Below are 19700 nucleotides of genomic sequence, written 5' to 3' on the forward strand. Positions count from 1 at the left end.
TTCTAGAGCTTTTTGGAATCAGCTTTCACAGAGGATCTTGCACTTTAATTAAAGAAAATCTGGCCTGAGATTAAGCTGCTTTGTTCTGTTGGAGGATAAACTGAATTAATCCAGCACTTTGATGCTTTTATGAATGTTTTTAGTAAGTATACAATAGTGTTACAGATTCAAGTTTGTTTATTGTCATTCTTCAATACACAGGTGTAAAGGAGAGCAAAATCATTGTTACTCCAGATCTAATGCAGCATTTCAAAAAGAAAGCATAAAGGACACAATAAAAAAAACAATAAACAAAATACATAAGATGAGCTTATATACATTAATTGTATTTATCTAATGTGATATAAAATGCATTTGTAACAGCAAACATAAGATGAGTTTTTAGGAGTAACTTGTCACATATATCTTCGTTTCTACCTTAGCCTGACCTGCCAAGTATCATCTGCAAATTTGGAGAGGGAATCGACAGTAGTCTTTGGTGTTCTGTCCAGCAGAGCCGATTAAATCTGGTGAAAAGATCATTGAATTGCAACGGTAAATAAAACAGACTGCAGATGCTAAAAATCGGAACTTTACAAACAAAGTTGGTGCAAATACTCAGCAAGTCAGTCAGTGTCTGTGAGAAAAGAGAACGGTTGATTTTGATGCAAAACGTTGCTTCTGCTTCTCCCTCTACAGATGCTGCCTGACCTGAGTGTTTTCCCCTATTTTCTATTTTTGTTTTACACCTGAAACATTAACTCCTTTCTCTGCCACTGCAAGCTGACTTGAGTATTTCCCTGTAGAATTCAGTTTGGTTTTCCATGGGGTTATTGCTGGATTTCCTCCTTGTAAGAGATGTTGAGCAGGTTGCCTAAATGCTACATGCCTGTACCTCTGTGCATGTTACTTGCATTGGGCCGGTGGATTTCTGTGGGTTTGCAGTAGGGGAGAGAGAGAGAGAGAAAACACAAACCCAAGTAACTTTCCCCTACCCACCATTGCCCAGGTCTAACATCCTGTCTAACATCTCCTGGAGGACTGTTGCTGAAACACCACCAGGCTTGGCTCAGTGAGTGGTGAGTATTGGCATTTCTGGCTCAGGAGGTCAAGGTTTCAAGTCATAGCCCCTCAAACACTGTGGTAACTGTTGACTTGTCTCAACTTGTTATCCACGACTGGCTGAACCTGGGTTTGGGTTGGTCAACCATATAGCTTGGATCTAATGTTTTGCTTTTATTGCTAGTGCTTTAATGTTAATAGTTGGTAATTCCTGATGCTAAGTGAGAACATTTGGCCACGTGAATGCTGGCTCCCAGAGCAATACCGTTTCCATCCCCCTCCCCCTCCCCCCACTTGCTTCCCTGCAAACTATTCTCTCCCATGCCTGCGTTAGGGGCAATTAGTAGTGGCTAATTAACCTCTTTGGGAGGTGGTAGGGAGTCTGGAGCTCTGTCCAGCAAAGCCCATGCGCCGTGGGGAGAAATGCCAGCACTGGTGGGGTCGGGCTCAAACCCAGGTTGTTGGAACCACAGGTCAGTGACACTACCTGCTGCACAGCTGTGCTTCCACGTACAGATGCGAGAGAAATAGGAAGAACTAGATCAGTGTTATCTTTTTTTTATTTCTAGCCCTGTATAATTTTATATGGGTATAATTTTGTGTTTGTAAAAGTACTTAAGCATAGAATTAGGAAGTGTTTTGAGGTATTCTACAGCTTTGCTTTTGTTTTTTTTATAGGTGTTACTGTAAGATGAATGCCTAAAAACCTCAGCTCCCGCTTTGCTCCCCCCTCCCCCCACCCTACCTCCACAAAGTGAGCAGAGCCAGCAACGGCAATCATGCTTTCAGCCCTTGTAGGCGGAGGTGTGAGCAGAGGCCAGCAATTGCCAACGTCTGAAGCTGCCTCCTTCCTCCTGGCCCAGGAGCTCTGCATCAGACTTCGGAGTAGGCGAGTGACCAGAGTGCCTGTCCCTAACCGGCCGTCGCAGACACAAGCCATCCTGCATGGGGAGCACGATCGCCAGGTATCCATGTCAGAGGCTGCTTCCCATCTCCTGATGCAGGAGCTTCAGGTTAAGAGAGTGACCAGGACATCCATCCAAAACAAACCCCCTGATCCATCGCCCAAACCCCACTTCCACACCCACAATCTGAAATCCAGTGGCCGGGCCGTCCGGAAGCTGAATTATCGGCGGGTAGCCAACCTCGGGCTGGTCAGTTCACCCGATGCCAGGAACAAGAGAAGTAGCACCAAGCGCAGGAAGAGTGAGCTGCCAGCCACCAGCGAGGAAAGGGTGGAGTTTCGATTTAATCAGAAGAAGCAAGCGATTGCAAGGTGGTCTCGGGAAGTTGGAGCGGAGCAGAGGAGGCGAACAGGGGCTGTAGGCAAGAGCGACGCTGTAGGTCGGCAGAGTAAGCCGCAGTCGGTTATGTATCCAGGCAGTAACCAGGTGAGAACCCAATGCCAGCTCCAGTGAAGAGATGTATTTGGGAGTTTGACTGTGTTAGTCTTCCACCTTCTGTTTTTTGGGAAGTCATGCAGGCCAGTGACTGTTTACTGGGTTTGGTAAGCTAGTGTTAACAGAAAGTGGCTCTGTCGAGTTCCTTTGATACAGAAGTTTCCTGTTGACAGGTGAAACTTCAGCATCACCCTGGGCAGGATCCAATCACTTGCATGAGAAAGATTTCAAACAGCTCCGATGGTTTTTGGCTTCCAATCCCACTCACAGAGCAAAGGTAATTAGGCTGCTTGTGACTTGTGGAGTCCTGCCCACTCTCTCCTCCTCCTCACTACATCCATTGTTTCTGATAGAAACTAGGAATAAAAGTTGAATGTGAACAGATTGAAAGTGTAACTTGGGCACTCACAGCTCTGTACTCATCTTTACCATTGTTGCCCCATGTTCTGTAGATCCAGCCTCAACCACATCTCCTGCTATCTTGGTTTTTGTCTACATCTGTTTGGAAGGACAGGGCTAAATTTGTACATCCTCTGCCCATGAAACATACCTCCTAATTGTACTCCTCAGTAGCCTGGTTCTAGTTTTAGGATTAGTTATAAAGCACAGGAATGGTTGTATGAACCAACAGGTTCATGCTGACCGTTTACTTTTTGGAGCTTTCCCATTTCCCTCTTAAGCCTTTCCTAATAAAGTACTTGGCTAGATATCTTTTAAACATTGACCCCGTCTCTCCCACTCCCCCTTCCTCCCAGCACTGCTGCCACATCCCTGAATCATTATTTCTACCTCTCCTACTATTGTCATGTCAGTGTTTCTTTTTGCATCCTCGGTTCACACTGCTATGCTTTGCACCATTTTGTGTTTGTCACCTTATTTATTATTACCATATATGCTCTTTCCTCCAAGTTTATCTCACCTTGCTGTAAACACAGACCATAATACAGGAGCAGAATTAGGCCATTTGGCCCATTGAGTCTGCTGTCCCATTTGATCATGGCTGATTTATTTTTCTTCTCAACCCCATTCTGCCTTCTCCCTGTAACCTTTGCTTTTGCAAATCAAGAACCTATCAACCTCTGCTTTAAGTACTACTTTAAGTATACCTGATGACTTGGCCTTCACAGCCATCTGTGGCAATAAATTCCACAGATTCACCACCCTCTGGCTAAAGAAATTCTTCCTTGTCTCTGTTCTAATGGAATGTGCTTCTATTCTGAGGCTGTGCCCCCTGGGCCTTAAAATATTCAGCGGGTTTCAGTGAGATCCCCCTTCATTCTTCTGAGCCCAGAGCCATCAAGCTCTCCTCGTATGTAAATCCTCTAATTCCTGGTATTATTGTAGTAAACCTCCTCTAGGCTCTCCTTTGTTAGCTTGCCTTCTAAATTTGTGAGAATGAGGCTGGGATTGTAATCTTGCATTGTAGTATCATTCTGGTCTTGGACAGATTTGTAGCCTACCTGTCCTGAGCTGGATTCCTAGAACTATATGTACTGCAGATGGTCCTATTGTACAAGTTCCTCCACTCTGAGATGAGGGCAATGTTCTTTAGTCCTTTCTGAACACTATGTTCCATGCTCAGAATTCAAACAAAGTATAGCAGTCAGTGGAAGTGTGAAGGGGAGAGGAGAAAGTGCTGGAAATACTAGGCAGGACAGACAGCATCTGTAGGGACCAGAGCGATCAAGGTTTTGGGTCAACAAGCTTTTCCAGCAGATTTTAAAGCCAGCTTTGTGATTTGTTTACATGGGCACCAAATGATATTGCTCCATTATAGTTCTTAATGCCCCATAATACAATCTGAGAGACATAAGAGTGGGTTGGCGGTCCCCACACATTGAGCTCCTTTTAGTACAGCTCTTACTCCATGCTTCTGTTTGTACTGTGCAAAGGTCTTGGGCGTATATGATGCTCAAGATGTGGAGCAGAGAATGGGTTTGTAAATCTGGCCGGAGCAGAGGATGTTGAGAATAGCGAGGGTGGAGCACTGCAGGAGGGGTATGGGAGAGGTGGCAGAGACAGAGGTGATGTGGATGCAGCTTTCTCAATCATGATTCCCCTCTCCCTGCCCCCTTCCCACTCACAGTCCACAGTCAGAATCAGGTTTATCATCACTCAGGTATGTCATGAAATTGTTATTTTTTTGTGACAGCGGTACAGAGCAACACATAAAACTATTCCTGGATTTAACAGCGTATACCTGCAGCAACACTGAAGTAATGTATACAAATCTGGTGCATTTGGAATCAAGTGAATATGATGCAGTTGAATGAACTGTGGATTCGGAGAGAGCTTTGAGACCTACAGAGAGCTTGCATTATCTGCATCTTATGCAAGCTTTAAGCTTTAGCTGATTTGACTGGGTCAACACTGAGCACCGCGTCCCTTTCCTCTGCCTTTTGACTATCTGCTGCTCCATTTTGTTCCTCCGGGGCAAGTTGCTTAATGAGCACTTTGTCTTTCTACACACGTAAATCACACCCCACTCCAATAAGGGAAGAGTGAGTGTCTGGACAGGAAACTCAATTTGGGAATGTTGTGGTGTTATTGTACTTTGGTTACAGCTGTTGACCAATGCAGTCTTTTGTATTCACAAACAATAATGACTGCTTCCAATTTAGCTTCTCCTGATCCCTTTCAATTTGTGCCTGCCCTGTCTTTACTAATCCATAGAAAGCATAGGACATAGAGCATTACAACACAGTACAGGCCCTTGGCCCATGATATTTTGCCAAACTTATAACCTACTCTGAGATCAATCTAACTCTTCCCTGCTACATAACCTCCAGTTCTCAATCAATCCCTGTGCCTGTCTGAGCTTCTTAAATACCCCTACTACCACCACCCCTGACAGGGATGTTTCACGTACCCACTGCTGTGTTTTTAAAAAAAAAATACCTCTGACATTCTCCCTATACTTCCTCTAATCACATTTCAGCCTACCTAATCCTGTAGTTTAAATATTTCCAGTCCTGACAGTATCCACACAGCTGTCCTCCAGGCCCTCTCCAGCATAGCTGCATCTTTCATCTTACACGGTGGAGTGCTCAAACTGTGACCTTGTTGTGCAATTCTAGAATAACTTTGCCACTCTGGCATCTGAAGGAAATGCCCTGTATTTTACTTTAACCAGTTTATCTGCCTGTTCTTTATCTCTAAAGATCTGTTGACATACATTGCATAGATCCCTCAAAGTTGCCGTGCAGGTTAATGGAGATGTTAAGAAGGCATGCGGTTGTTGGCCTTCATCAGTCAGGGGATTGAGTTCAAGAACCGTGAGGTAATGCTGCAGCTCTAAAACCCCAGTTAGACCACACTAGGAATGGTGTTCAGTTCTGGTCACCTCATTATGGGAAGGATGTGGAAACTTTAGTGAGGTTACAGAGGAGATTTACCAGGATGCTGCCTGAATTGGAGAGCATGTCTCGTATGATAGATTGAGTGAGCTAGGGCTTCTCTTCTTCTGAGCAGAGGAGGATGAAAAGTGACTTGATGGAGGTGTACAGTGTGGGACATTCATAGAGTAGCCAGAAATGGCTAATACCATGGGGCATGATTTTAAGGTGATTAGAGGAAAGCATAGGGGAGATGTCATGGGTAGTTTTTTTAACACAGTGGTGTGGGTGTGGAACACGCTGCCCACTGGTGGCAGAGGCAGATACATTAGGGACATTTAAGAAACTCTTAGGCACATGGATGATGGAAAAATGCAGGGCTATGTAGGAGTGAAGGGTTAAATTGATCTTCAAGTAGGTTAAAAGGTCAGCACAGCATTGTGGGCCGAAAGGCCTGTTCTGTGCTGTAATGTCTCTTATTGTACATCCCCTTGTATGAATGTATTACCTCACTCTGCCCAGCCATTGGTATCTTCCCTGCTGTGTGTGTGTGTGTGTGTGTATATGTATGTATATATATTGACCTTAAATGACTGGGGTTATTATTGTCACATTGGCCCAGGTACACTGAAATGCTTGTTTTGCATACTGTGCTTATTTATTAGATTATTGCATAGGTAGAACAAGGTAAAACCATAACAACACAGAATAAAATGCAATAGCTCCAGAGAAAGTGCAGTGCAGGTGAACAATAAGGTACAAGATCATGAGGTAGATTGAGGTCAAGAGATCACTTTATTGTACTAGGGAATTATTAAAAGTTTTATAGCAGTGGAGTTGAAGCTGTCCTCGAGTCCGGTGGTACATGCTTTTAGGCTGTTGTGTTTTCTACTTGATGAGAGAGAGGAGGAGACAGAACTTCTGGGTGGATAGGACCTTTATGCTGATAGTTTTACTCAGGCGATGAGAAGTAAAACTGAATCCATTGAGAGGGGGCTGGTTTCTGTCATTTGCTGAGCTGTGAGAAAGATACAGACTGGGTTGGATGAGGTAGACGGGTAAGGTGGGCTGAAACTTTCTACTTGTGCTCTAGTGATCTGGGTTTCTATAGCTGTTAATATGGGGGAAATTGAATGCTTGCCAGCAGAGTTTACTTTGGTATGTGTGTTTCACCGAAATAAGTTTTAAAATCTATAACATGTTTACCTCCCTTCTTCAGTGAGACAGCATTACTGATTGGTATGGCTGAAGTATTTTGTTTTTAATCCCTGTGGTGGAAAGGATGTTCAGTCTCTGGGTGTGTTGCAGAATCGATAGAGATTGGGCCAGCTGTCTCTTTTGCTCCTCATCACAAATGAACCAATCCCACTGCACAATTGTGTAACATTACGTCTGGGGCGACATTTTGTTGTAACTTTCTTTACTGGCCTGAGCCTAACAATCCTTTGGAACTCCCTGCCCAGAGAATTTTGAGTCTATTCTGGTTTACAAGTAGGTATTTCTCCTTGCTCGGTCTGAAGTGCCTGACCCTTTATTCTGAGAATCTGCCCTCAGTTTCTAAGCTGTAATCAGGGGTAATGTTCTCGAGGTGCTAGCCTGTCAGGCACCTTCGGAGCCTGGTGTTTTAATGACATCACCTCCTTGTGTGTGTAATCCGAAAGCAAAGTGATGCAGGTACATCAAATGGGTCCCAAAATGCCCGATGGAAGGTTATTGACCGTGAATGTTAGCACGTTCCCTCTCCGCAGATGCTATCTAACTTGCTGAGTATTTCCAGCTTTCTGTTTTTGTGTTTTATCATTCCTTCAGAAAAGGACAAAGTTTGCCGAGCTTGGAGCAAGATGAAATATGAAACCTGTTTTGTAGTGGCATTTTAATGACTTTGGGGGAAAATCGTTGTCATCATGGCTATCCCTCGAGGTCGAGGATGATGGTCTTCGTTCTGAAGAAGTGGCCCACAGAGTGAAGACGCCTGTGCGTGTATTTGTTTAATGTGTACTTGATGTTGCACTCCAAGAAGCACACGATACTTCACAAATCAACCAACTGATTCCAATGGCATGGAAACCACGACGATTAGAGCTGATGAATTTGTTGCAGCCTTCATCTACCTTCACAGCCGTTGAGTTTGAAGTAACTTCATCCGCCTGTTTCACCGTTGGGGTCTTGGTTGGATTGTTCTTTGTCAGGGACCTCACCCTCGACCTTACCACCATGGGTGACCCTACCAGGAGCATAGCTCCAGATGGCATTGCTCTCGGGATCACAGGACCACACAAGCTTCTCCACCAGGACAAGGTGACAATCCACGGCGAATGGGGGAAAATAGCTGGGTGATTATCAGTGAGTATCTGATGTCATCTAATCAGGGCGCTGCGGTAGTGTAGTAGTTGGCATGATGCTGTCCAGCTCGAGGTGTCAGAGTCTGAGTTCAATCCCAGTATCCTCTAAGGAGTCTCTGTACGTCGTCCTGTTTCATTCCACAGTCCAAAGACCTATCAAGTAGGTTAATTAATCATTGTAAATTGTCTTGTGATTAGATAGGATTGTCGGGGGGTTGCTGGGCAGTGAGCTTTGAAGGACTTATTCTGTGCCATATCTCTAAATAAAGTAAACATCTGTTCATTATGGTGTTGGGCAGTGGGTCAATTTACTTAACTCCTTTAGCACGAGCAGTGTTGTCAGGTTTGGACTACAATCCAATTGGAGCAGTCACCACAGTGCATGTCCCAAGTTCCTTCCCACACTCGTGACTGTAAACAGTTTAGTGTCTGTAGGAGGAAACTAATACAGGAAGTTCTGTTGCACATAATAAACACTGGAAGAAAGTGCTTCCGAATTGTCTTACTGCTACAGTGGCGGAAACTTTGGCAATTGTCTTGCAGATGGGATTTTGCCAGGAAACAATGAGAAAATGAATGGTGTTCTGAAGAAGATCGTGAGCGCGGCACAGCACATCATACAAACCAATCTTCCGTCCTTGAACTCGCTTTACACTGCACGCTGTCGGAGCAGTGCTGGCAGGATAATCAAGGACACGACCTACCCAGCCAATACACTGTTCGTCCCTCTTCCCTCCGGGAGAAGGCTCAGGAGCTTGAAGACTCGTACGGCCAGATTTGGGAACAGCTTCTTTCCAACTGTGATAAGACTGCTGAACGGATCCTGATCCGGATCTGGGCCGTACCCTCCAAATATCTGGACCTGCCTCTCTGTTTTTTTTTTCACTACCTTACTTTCTATTTTCTATTTATGTTTTATAATTTAAATTTTTAATAATTACTAGCGATTTGTAATCCAGGGAGCGGGAAGCGCAGAATCAAATATCGCTGTGATGATTGTACGTTCAGTATCAATTGTTTGGTGACAATAAAGTATAAAGTGTTCAACCTCCTTCATAATTCTAGCAGTCCACGTCCGTGGTCATTGGTGAGTGGCGTTTGCGATGCAGTGAGAGCCAATAGCTGATTCCCCCATGAGTATCTGACCATCTCCTTGTGAATATCTCTATGACTCTGAAGCTCCTTCTCATCTGCATTTAGGGGGAAGCTAATCGTCAAGTGGTTTTAAAGTGGATCGAGTGTGCTTGCTGCATCTAAATTGCTTTGCAATCATTTCCCCAAAATCCTACCAACTCAGACATAATTGGACATTCTTGTAAATTCTCCACTTACACTGAGACTGTGGACTGCCAACAGTACTTGAAACTGGACGGCATGCAGAATTTGCTTGATTGGCACAGCCTTGCTCCCACAACCACTAAACATGCTCTCTAATTGCTCCCTCTTCGGTGTACACTGCATCTGCAATGTGTGTTACCGACAGAATTAGTTACTGGGGTTGCTTCTTCTGTACCTCCCACACCCATGATTTCTACCTTCAGGAAGGGCAAAGGCAGCAGGGACCTGCAAGCCTATTAGCTACAGGTTCTCCTGCCAGTCACATACCATGCTGAACAGGAACTTTTGCTGGTCCTTCACTGGATATCTCTTCAACAGTGCCTCCATCAGAAGAATGTAAGCAGTTCAAAACAAAACAGCTGACCACCAGGTTTCAGTAACTGTAGGTTTTGTTGGTGGCATGTTATCCTATAAAGGAATCTTATTTTTGGGGGGGAAAAAAGTGTCTTTGGTGTTTTGTACACGTGTCTGTATATATATCCTGGGACAGATGGCACTTTGCAGTCTGCAGCTGACTAGTGTAACATTATTGCACTCCATTTCCAGAATTGGAGGTCTTAAACCTTCTGTCTCAGCACACTGTTCTTTAAACTTGGCTAACAGTTGAATGCTCTTTCTTCAAACTGACCTTCAAACACTTCATAAAATGTAGACCAAACACTTTGATTCAATGATAGCACCTACTGAGATCTAAATTGAACACTACAGCACAGTACAGGCCCTTCAGCCCACAATGTTATGCCAACCTTTTAACCTAGTCTAAGATCAGGCTAACCCTTCCCTCCTACATATCACTCCTTTTTTTTACACCATAAGACCTGGGAGCCATTTGGTCCATCGAGTGCTCTGCCATTCTATCATGGCTGTTTTATTATACCTCTCAACCCAGTTCTCCAGCCTTCTCCCTGTAACCTATGACACCGATTCAACCTCCTCCTCAAATATACCCAATGACTTGGCCTGCACAGCTGTCTGCGGCAAAGAGTTCCACAGATTCACCACCCTTTGGCTAAAAAAAAATTCTTTCGCATCTGTTCTAAATGGATATCCCTCAATTCTGAAGTTGTGCCCTCTGGTCCTAGGCTCCCCCACTACAGGTTTCCCCCACCACCTGAAGGTAGAGTGTTCCTATGAAACGGTTCGTAAGCCGAAATGTCGTAAAGCGAAGAAGCAATTACCATTTATTTATATGGGAAAATTTTGTGAGCATTCGCAGACCCAAAAATAACCTACCAAATCATGCCGAATAACACACAAAACCTAAAATAACAGTAACATATAGTAAAAGCAGGAATGATATGATAAATACACAGCCTATATAAAGTAGAAATACTTTTCCACAATCATTACTGAACTGTTCTCCGTAGTGAAAATCTCACGCAAGCACCGTCGGCAGAAAATCTCATGCAAGCGCTGTTGGCAAGAACACTCTCCCCAGTAACCCTTAAACTATGAAGCTGCCAAATCATACCAAATAACACGTAAAAATACACAGCCTATATAAAGTAGAAATAATGTATGTACAGTGTAGTATCACTTACTGGAATCGGAACAGCGCCGAGCACACTGATGATAGTGTGTTAGACTGAGTCGTCGCAGGTTGGGTGGTGCAGTGGCCCCCACCCTCCAGGCCGCCGAGCGATACATTGCCGCGAAGCATGCAGGAATGCAGCAGTAGTCGGGAGGTACACAGCACATCTTTAAGAAAAAAGCTGAAATAAACAAGCTAATTAATTAGGTGCCGCCTGACACGTAATTGTCGGCCCAGATCAGTGCCAATTTCTGATTGCGTCGTCTCTGATCTGGGTCGACAATTATGTGTCGGCGGCACCTAATTAAGTAGCATGTTTATTTCGGCTTTTTTCTTAAAGATGTGCCCTGTGCCCTGTGCCTCCCGACTACCGCTACATTCTCTGTGAATCGGTACAGTATCTGTGGCCTGGGGGTTGGGGTGGTGGGACACTGGGGTGTCATCTCATCGTCTGTTTCCATTAGAGTAGGAAGGTCAACTTCTCCTATCTCTCCCTGCCTCGATGTCAAAGGTTGAGGTTCGTCGTCTGCTGTGGCTGATGTGGAAGGCTTGCTTGACTGCTGAGCTTCGCGCATTTTTCTATCACACAGTTCTTTAATAAGGACTCAAACCATCCTGCAAATATCTCCTAAACTGACGTACCCTTTAAAAATTAAAGTCGTACTTTATCATTACTCATTGGGTTTTGATTGTTATCCTTTTTTCTTCCAATTGCATCAGCTCTTCATCTGTCAGTTCTTGGTGATGGGATGCCAAAACCTCTTCAACGTCATGTTCATCAGCTTCCACAAGCCAAACTCACTTTGTCCTTACTTAGTTCACCAGGATCGAAACGCTTACTTATGTCTAGTTTTACTGTAAGTGTAACACCCTTACGAGCTCTTTCAGGCTTTTCTGATACCATAGAACTCATCTTGCAAACGACTGCTCACAAGCATGTGTTAAAGCAAAGCAGTTCCGAATCCAGGGGAGAGCGGCTGCTTGGGGCGCAGGCTGTCTTTTATCGCGTGCTGAATTTTTTTTCATAACAGTGAAAACACCTTCTGAAAGCGAAAGTAGGGTACTAATGTAGGTCTTTCGTAACAGTGAGGTTTCGTAAAGCGAACGTTTGAAAAGCGGGGGGACACCTGTATAGGAAACATCCACTCTATCCAGACACTTTCAATATTTGACAGGTTTCAATGAGATTTCTCCCCGCCACCCCGATTCTTCTAAACTCCAGCCAGTACTAGCCCAGAGCCGTCAAATGCTCTTCATGTTAACCCTTTCATTCTTGGTATCATTCTCACTAATCTCCTTTGGACCCTGTCCAATACCAGCACATCCTTTCTCAGATAAGAAGCCCAAAACTGCTCATAATACTCCAAGTGTGGTCTGTTAATTGTCTTGTAAAGCCTCAGCATTCCATCCTTGCTCTTTTGTTCCAGTCCTCTTGAAATGAATGCTCATGTTACATTTGCCTTCCTTACCAACATCTCAACCTGCAAGTTGACCTTTAGGGAATCCTGCAGGAGGACTCCCAATCCCTCTGCACCTCTGATTTTTTGAATTTTCTCCCCATTTACAAAATGGCCCACACCTTTATTCCTTCTGCCAAACTTCCCTACATTGTATTCCATCTTCCACTTTTTGCCCATTCCTCCGATCTGTCTTAAGTCCTTTTGCAGGGACCCTGCTTCCTCAACGCTACCTGCCTGTCCACCTATCTTCAGATCATTTGCAAACTTGACCACAAAGCCATCAATTCCTTCATCCAAACCATTGGCATACAACGTGAAAAGAAGTGGTCCTGATACTGACCCCTGTGGCACACCACTTGTCACTGGCAGCCAACCACTGTTTGCCTCTTGTCAGTCAGCCAGTCTTCTATCCATGCTGGTACCTTTCCTGTGATACCATGGGCTCCTGTTTTGTTGAGCAGCCTCATGTGCAGCACTTTGTCAAAGGCCGCCTGAAATCCAAAATAAAACATCCACTGATTCTCCTTTGTCTACCCTGCCCTTTTATTTCTTCAAAGGATTCCAGAAGATTCGTCAGGCAAGATTTTCCCGTTTCAAAAGCCTCGTTGACTTAGGCCCATTTTGTTATTTGCCTCCAAGTACCCCAAAACCTCATCCTTACTAATAGACTCGAACATCTTTCCAACCACTAAAGTCAGGCTAACTGGCCTATAATTTTCTTTCTTCTTCCTCCCTCCCTCAAAGAGTGGAGTGACATTTGCAATTTTCCAGTCCTCCAGAACCGTTTCAGAATTTAATGACACCTGAAAGGTTTTTAATGCCTCCATTATATCTTCAGCTGCCTCTTTCAGAACCCTGGGGTGTAGTCCATCTGGTCCAGGTGACTTATCTACTTTCAGACTTTTCATATTCCCAAGCACCTTCTCCTTAGTAGTAGCAACAACACTCACTTCTGCCCACAAACAAGAGAATATCTGCAGATGCTGGAAATCCCAGCAACACACGCAAAATGCTGGAGGAACTCAGTAGGTAAGGCAGCGGCTATGGGGAGAAAAGTGCTGTTGACATTTTATTGGCAGAAACCTTTCGGCAGGACAGGAGAAAAAAGGCTGATTTGAAAGGTGAGGGGAAGGGAGAGAGAAACATCGGGCAATAGGTGAAACCTGGAGGGGAAGGGATGAAGCAAAGAGCTGGGAAGTTGACACTCATTTCTGCCCCTTCTCTGTCATATTTCTGGCATTCTGCTTGTCTTCCACACTGAAGACTGATGCAAAGTACTCGTTCCCCTGCGATTTCTTTGTCCTCATTTGTGACCTCTCCATTGTTCTCCAGCAGTTGGATGTCCACTCTTGTCTCTCTTTTACTTGTAAATCTGCCAAAAGCTTTTTGTATTTTTTATATGATTGGTTAGCCTACTTTCATATTTCATCTTTTCTTTTTATGGCTTTTTTTTTAGTTTCTTTTTAGTTTATTTAAAGCCTCCCAATCTTCTAACTTCCCACTAGTTTTTGCTATATTATATGCCCTCTCTTTTGCTTTTTGCTGACTTTCGATTCCCTTGTCAGCCACGGTTGCCTCATCCTCCCTTTAGAATATATATCATCTTTAGGAATGTATCAATCCTGCAGCTTCCGAATTGTCCCCAGAAACTCCAGCCATAGCTGTTCTGCTGCCATCCCTGCTAGTGTCCTTTTCAAATCAACTTTGGCCAGATCCTCTCTCGTGTCTCTGTAATTCCGTTTAGTTAGATAGATAGATTGATCTCAGAGGAAATTGCAGTGTCACAGTAGCATTACAAGTGCACATATAAATATTAGAAAAGGAGTAGGAAGAATATCAGTTACCACAAACACTCTTAACAGGAGGGGGTCATCACTTCCCTGGCTATAGGTTGACTCATTTTGGAGTCTAATGGCTGAGGGTAAGAATGACCTCATATAGCGCTGTTTTGGAGCAGCGCAGTTGTCTTGGTCTATTACTAAGAGTGCTCCTCTGTTCAGCCAAGGGTGAGAAACATTGTCCAGAATTGCAAGGACTTTCCGGGGGTCCCTTGTTCTACTGCAGCCTCCAGTGTGTCCAGTTTGACTCCTACAACAGAGCCAACCTTCAGTTTACTGAGCCTGTTGGTATCACCCATGTTGATGCCATTGCCCCCAGCACATCATCATGTAGAAGATTATAATGTGACAACAGATTGGTAGAACGTGTGAAGAAGAGGTCTGCATACCCCCAAAGGACCTCAGTCTCCTCAGGAAATAGAGGCAACTCTGGTCCTTCTTCAACACTGCCTCTGTGTTGGTGCTCCACTCAAGTCTGTCATCCAGGTGCACCCCCAGGTACTTGTAGGTCCTCACCACATCCACGTCCTCACCATCAATAGTAATAGAGCAGTGCAAGGCTTAGTCTTCCTAAAGTCCATCACCATCTCCTTTGTATTACTGATGTTGAGCTGCGGATGATTCAGCTTGCACCATTTGACGAAGTCCGCCATCCTCCCTTTATACAACCAACTATTGCTGAGTCATCAGAGAGTTTCTGCAGATGACATGATTCAGTGTTGTATCTAAAGTCCAAGGTATACGGGAAGATTATTCCACTATAATATTGATATGTTTGATTTTTAACTTAACCCTCTCAGGCTGCGGGGTAACAAGCATATTATGATCACTGCTTGTTAAGGGTTCCTTTACCTTAAGCTCCTTAATGAAACATGGGTTATAATATAACACCCAGTCCAAAATTGCTGTTCCCCTAGTGGGCTGAACCAAAAGCTGCTCTAAAAAGCTATCTCATAGGCATTCTTCAAAATCACACTCTTGGAATCCAGCACCAACTTGATTTTCCCAGTGTACCTACATATTGGAAATCCCCCATGACTATCATAACACAGTCCTTTTGGCATCCCTTTTCTATCTCCTGTTGTAAGTTGTTCCTCTCTGTGCCTTGTGGCATATCAAGCCGCAACCCTGCCGTTTCTTTAGCATTTTGTCTGTTTCGCGAAGCAGAGTCGTTAGTTCGACGCTCAACCCAGCAAGGAGCCAGCTGGATCCGAATCTGGGCCCAGTCACCTCGAAGTCCAGTGCGGATGCCACTACTCCACCGGTCGGCGTCCCGTTATAATTTGTACTCCACATTCTGGCAACTGTTTGGAAGCCTGTGTATGTAACTCCCATCAGGGTCGTTTTACCTTTGTAGTTTCTTAACTCCACTCACAAGGATTCTACATCTTCTGATCCTATGTCACCTCTTTCTAAGGATAAAATGAACTGTGTATCCGTGTATACTAAGCTCCCAACTATGATCTTAAGGTGATGCCCACATCATCATACCTGCCAATCTCTAATTGTGCTACAAGATCATCTACCTCGTTCGGTACACTGTATGCATTTAAATATAACGCCTTCAGTCCTGTGTTCATCACCATTTTTGATTTTGGTCACCTGTTACATTTTAATTCATCCCCGACTGCAATTTTGCCCTAAAACCTCCCTGTCCTTTCTCACAGTTTCATTTACTGCATCTACTGGATACCAACTGCCCCTTCCTCAGCAGCTCTAGCAAACCTGCCCACAAGGATATTGGAACCCCTTGGGTTCTGGTGTACCCCGTCCCTTTTGTACAGGTTGCACCTTCCCCAGAACAGATCCAAATGATCCAGAAATCCCTTGTGACCACAGAGCCAAAGACCTGGTCGCTGTGGCTTTCCACTGCTACGTCATTCTCCTTCCTCCCCCCAACAGTACCCAAGGGCGGTATATTTAATCATGAAGGGAAACAGCCACAGGGGTACTCAACGCCAGTGGTCCCCAACCACCGGGCTGCGCGGAAACAATGTAATTTGACAATATGAATCAGCTGCACCTTTCTTCATTCCCTGCCACGCACTGTTGAACTTGAATACTCTCTCCCCGCCCCCCCCCCCCCCCAGTCGACCGGCCCACAAGAATATCGTCGATATTAAACCGCTCCGCGGTACGCAAAATGTTGGGGAACCCTGCTCTACTCTCACTGCTTATTCTATTTACCTTGCCTAACAGACCCCAAGGACCTGCCTCTATATTTCACCACCTCATTCTCCCATATACTGGCTGGTGGTGTAGTGGCATCAGCTCCGGACTTTGGAGCAAAGACTCCCGAGTTCGAATCCAGCTGGCTCCCTTGCATGCTTTCCATCCGTGCTGGGTTGAGTGTCAAGCTAGCAACTCGGCCTTGTAAAAATAAGAAAGCCTGCTAAAAAAAAACAGCATCTCGATGACTCCACTCAGAGTTAAAGGCTTACTTCTTCTTCTTCTTCTTCTTCTTCTTCATTCTCCAGTATAAGTTGAAGGTCATCGAGCTGCAGCTCCAGTTCCTTCACATGGTCTTTAAGCAGCTGCAGCTGGATGTAGTTATCAGGGAGACTAGAAGTCTCCCAGAGTTCTCACATTCCACACAATGAGCAATACTACTACCCATTCTCAGCTCACTAGCTACTATCATCCATGTCCCTATCTGAGTTTCTTAAATATCCCTAATGTATCTGCCTCTACCACTAACTAGCAGGGCATTCCATGCACGCACCTCTCTGGGGGTGGGGGGGGGGGAGGAGGGTGGGAACTTACCTCTGACATCCCTCTGATACTTTCCTCCAGTCACCTTAAAATTATACCAGAAAAAATCTCCAGCTATCTACTCAATCTGTGCCTCTTGTACATCTGTATCAAGTCTTCTCTCATCCTTCACTCCAAAGAGAAAAGCCCTAGCTCGCTCAACCTATCCTCCTAAAACATGCTCTCTAATCTACATGGCATCCTGGTAAATCTCCTCTGCACCCTCTTTAAAGCTTCCACATCCTTCTATAATGAATAAACTGAGCATCCTACTTTGGGTCCAGTCAGTCCAGGTAAACCATGATCTACCTAAGCAGAGGAGCAAGTCAAGGAACTTGTTTCTAGTGAGTGGACCGACAGGACTTAGAACAACATCACAGAAGGTTCAGAGGTAACTAAAAATGGCCTTAAATGGAGTCTTGCTAGATTATGCACTTCCTAGGAATAAAAATTATCTTTATTTTTAATGGGATTGCGGTGTGCGTTCAAATTTAAAATGTTCCCTGAATCTGAGCAATTGTTGAAGAAATTTCTTGTAAATATAACTTGTAGTAAACCAGCTAAAATAGAATGCAGCTGTTGGATACTCCCAATGATGGAATTCAGTACTTTACCCCCACGATCTGCAGTGAGAAGCCTGTCGGCGAGCTTGTGAAAATCCCAGTTGTATATTTTCTGACTCGTTCCAAATAGTCGGGTCGACTGCTACATATTACACCAATTGCTACATGGGAGTTGTGCATTCCAGTTTGGGCCATGTCCTTGCCACCTTGTTTTTAAAAAAATTATTTCCCCCAAGCCATCAAGCTGATCAACACGTCCACCCTTTAACCCACCCCACTACCATTACTTACAAACACATCAGCCACTCCTCTCCACAGCCCCTCTGTACCTTTCACACCCCCATACACTGCCACTTTAACTTGCACTCCACACCTGGTGCCTGCACCGACAGTCACTGTCCAATTGTGTTTTCGTATCCCTCACTGCTATCTGGAAGTTCCTCTTGCCAAGAATCACTTTCACTTGTTACAGGTGCTCCTGCAGCTAGTGTCTCAGTCTCTGTATATAAGCTAATCTTGTGTATATACATTATGTTTTATAGGATTGGTTTTGTATTTAGGCTTAATGTTTTTTTTAATGCTGCATCAAATCTGGAGTAAGACTCATTTTGTTCTCCAGTACTGAAAAATGATAAGCAATCTTCAATCATGAGGGCTAGACACTGGGCAGAACACTGCAAAGAAAGGTCTCCTCCTCCTTGAAACGGTGCAGGTGGTCTTGTGTATCCACCTTGGGGCGTGGTTTTGGTTAACCATATTGTGCTGGGCTCCGCATCGGGATTGGATGCCCGGAGCACCCCATGGTCACATTGTGCGAAGGTGTTGATGTTCTCTGATCTTTAACCCTTTCTATGTCCACAGGCTGATGCTGGAGTGACACCTGAGACCTGGTCATCAACCGTCAGTGAGTGAGTATCACCCTGCTATACATGTTTCCAAACTGGACCACTGAAGGGTTGACCTCTCCTAATTAACCGTGTGTGAACACAGTTGGTCACATTTGGAACACAGCTGGCGTTATATTTAAATGCATACAGTGTACCACTATACCTTTGCTGATTATTGACATAGGAGGAGGCTGTTCAACGTCGAGTGGTTTAATGAGCTCAATGTGATCTAAAACCTTCATCTGTTTATAACTTGGTTTATCAAAAATTATCGGTTTTGCATTCAATATTATGAAGTAGTATCCAGGGATGAGTTCCAAACATCCATCTTTCTCTTCCTATTAGAGTTCCCATTACTCCCGAGACCTGTCTCTGACTACACCCACAAGTCCCAGGTTCCACCAGTAACAGAACTGTGTTACTACCTTCCCCTGGTATTTTTGGCTTCAGTTGAAACACTTTTAAAGCTTTGATATGAAGAAATTGGCAACCCTCTTTCAGAATTTACTTCTGGTCTCCACGTTACTTCCTCCAAGTTCTGTGTAACCTCTACATGCAGAACTGCTCACAGAATTTAGGGCCTGGTCTAACCAGGGCTCTGTAAACTTCAGCATAATGCCCATCTCCTTTTACTTTTTTTAGAGCATAGCATCCCAGTAGTCTTTTCGTAATTTTTGTCTCAGCCTGTGACACTTTAATCCACTTCCTGTCACTTTCCTGACCCTCCAAAAAAAACTCTTTGGTTACCCCATTGCTTTGGAAACTCTCCACTCTTAGAAGAGGCTGTTTAGAAACATAGAAACCCCTACAGCACAATACAGGCCCTTTGGCCCACAAAGCTGTGCGAACATATCCTTACCTTAGAAATTACCTGTGGTTTCCCACAGCCCTCTATTTTTCTAAGCTCCATGTACCTATCCAAGAGTCTCTTAAAAGACCCTATCATATCCACCTCCACCACTGTCATTGGTAGCCCATTCCACACACTTACCACTCTCCGCGTTTTAAAAAAAAACTTATGCCTAAATCTCCTCTGTACCTACTTCCAAGCACCTTAAAACTGTGCCCTCTCGTGCTAGCAATTTCAGCCCTGGGAAAAAGCCTCTGACTATCCACACAATCAGTGCCTCCCATCATCTTATATACCTTTATCAGGTCACCTCTCATCCTCTGTCGCTCTAAAGAGAAAAGGCCGAGTTCATTCAACTTATTCC

At 44.4% G+C, this 19700-nt stretch overlaps 1 protein-coding gene and 1 long non-coding RNA gene across 2 annotated transcripts in view; both read left to right on the plus strand.

Moving 5' to 3' along the window:
• The first annotated feature begins 426 nt into the window (after positions 1–426).
• The window catches only part of LOC140188638 (uncharacterized), a 46361-nt gene continuing 27087 nt past the window's right edge, over positions 427–19700 (plus strand). Inside the window, exons 1-3 of the mRNA XM_072245103.1 lie at positions 427–534; positions 1831–2432; positions 18461–18507. Of these exons, the coding sequence (XP_072101204.1) occupies positions 2013–2432; positions 18461–18507 (467 nt within the window). The 5' untranslated portion in view covers positions 427–534; positions 1831–2012. The remainder of the gene's footprint in view (positions 535–1830; positions 2433–18460; positions 18508–19700) is intronic.
• LOC140188643 (uncharacterized) lies at positions 2444–9177 on the plus strand. The gene is made up of 2 exons (XR_011883346.1): positions 2444–2718; positions 7586–9177. It is a non-coding gene; the product is annotated as an uncharacterized lncRNA (long non-coding RNA).

This window comes from Mobula birostris, chromosome 2 (genome assembly GCF_030028105.1).
Source record: "Mobula birostris isolate sMobBir1 chromosome 2, sMobBir1.hap1, whole genome shotgun sequence".
Taxonomy (NCBI): Eukaryota; Metazoa; Chordata; class Chondrichthyes; order Myliobatiformes; family Myliobatidae; genus Mobula; species Mobula birostris.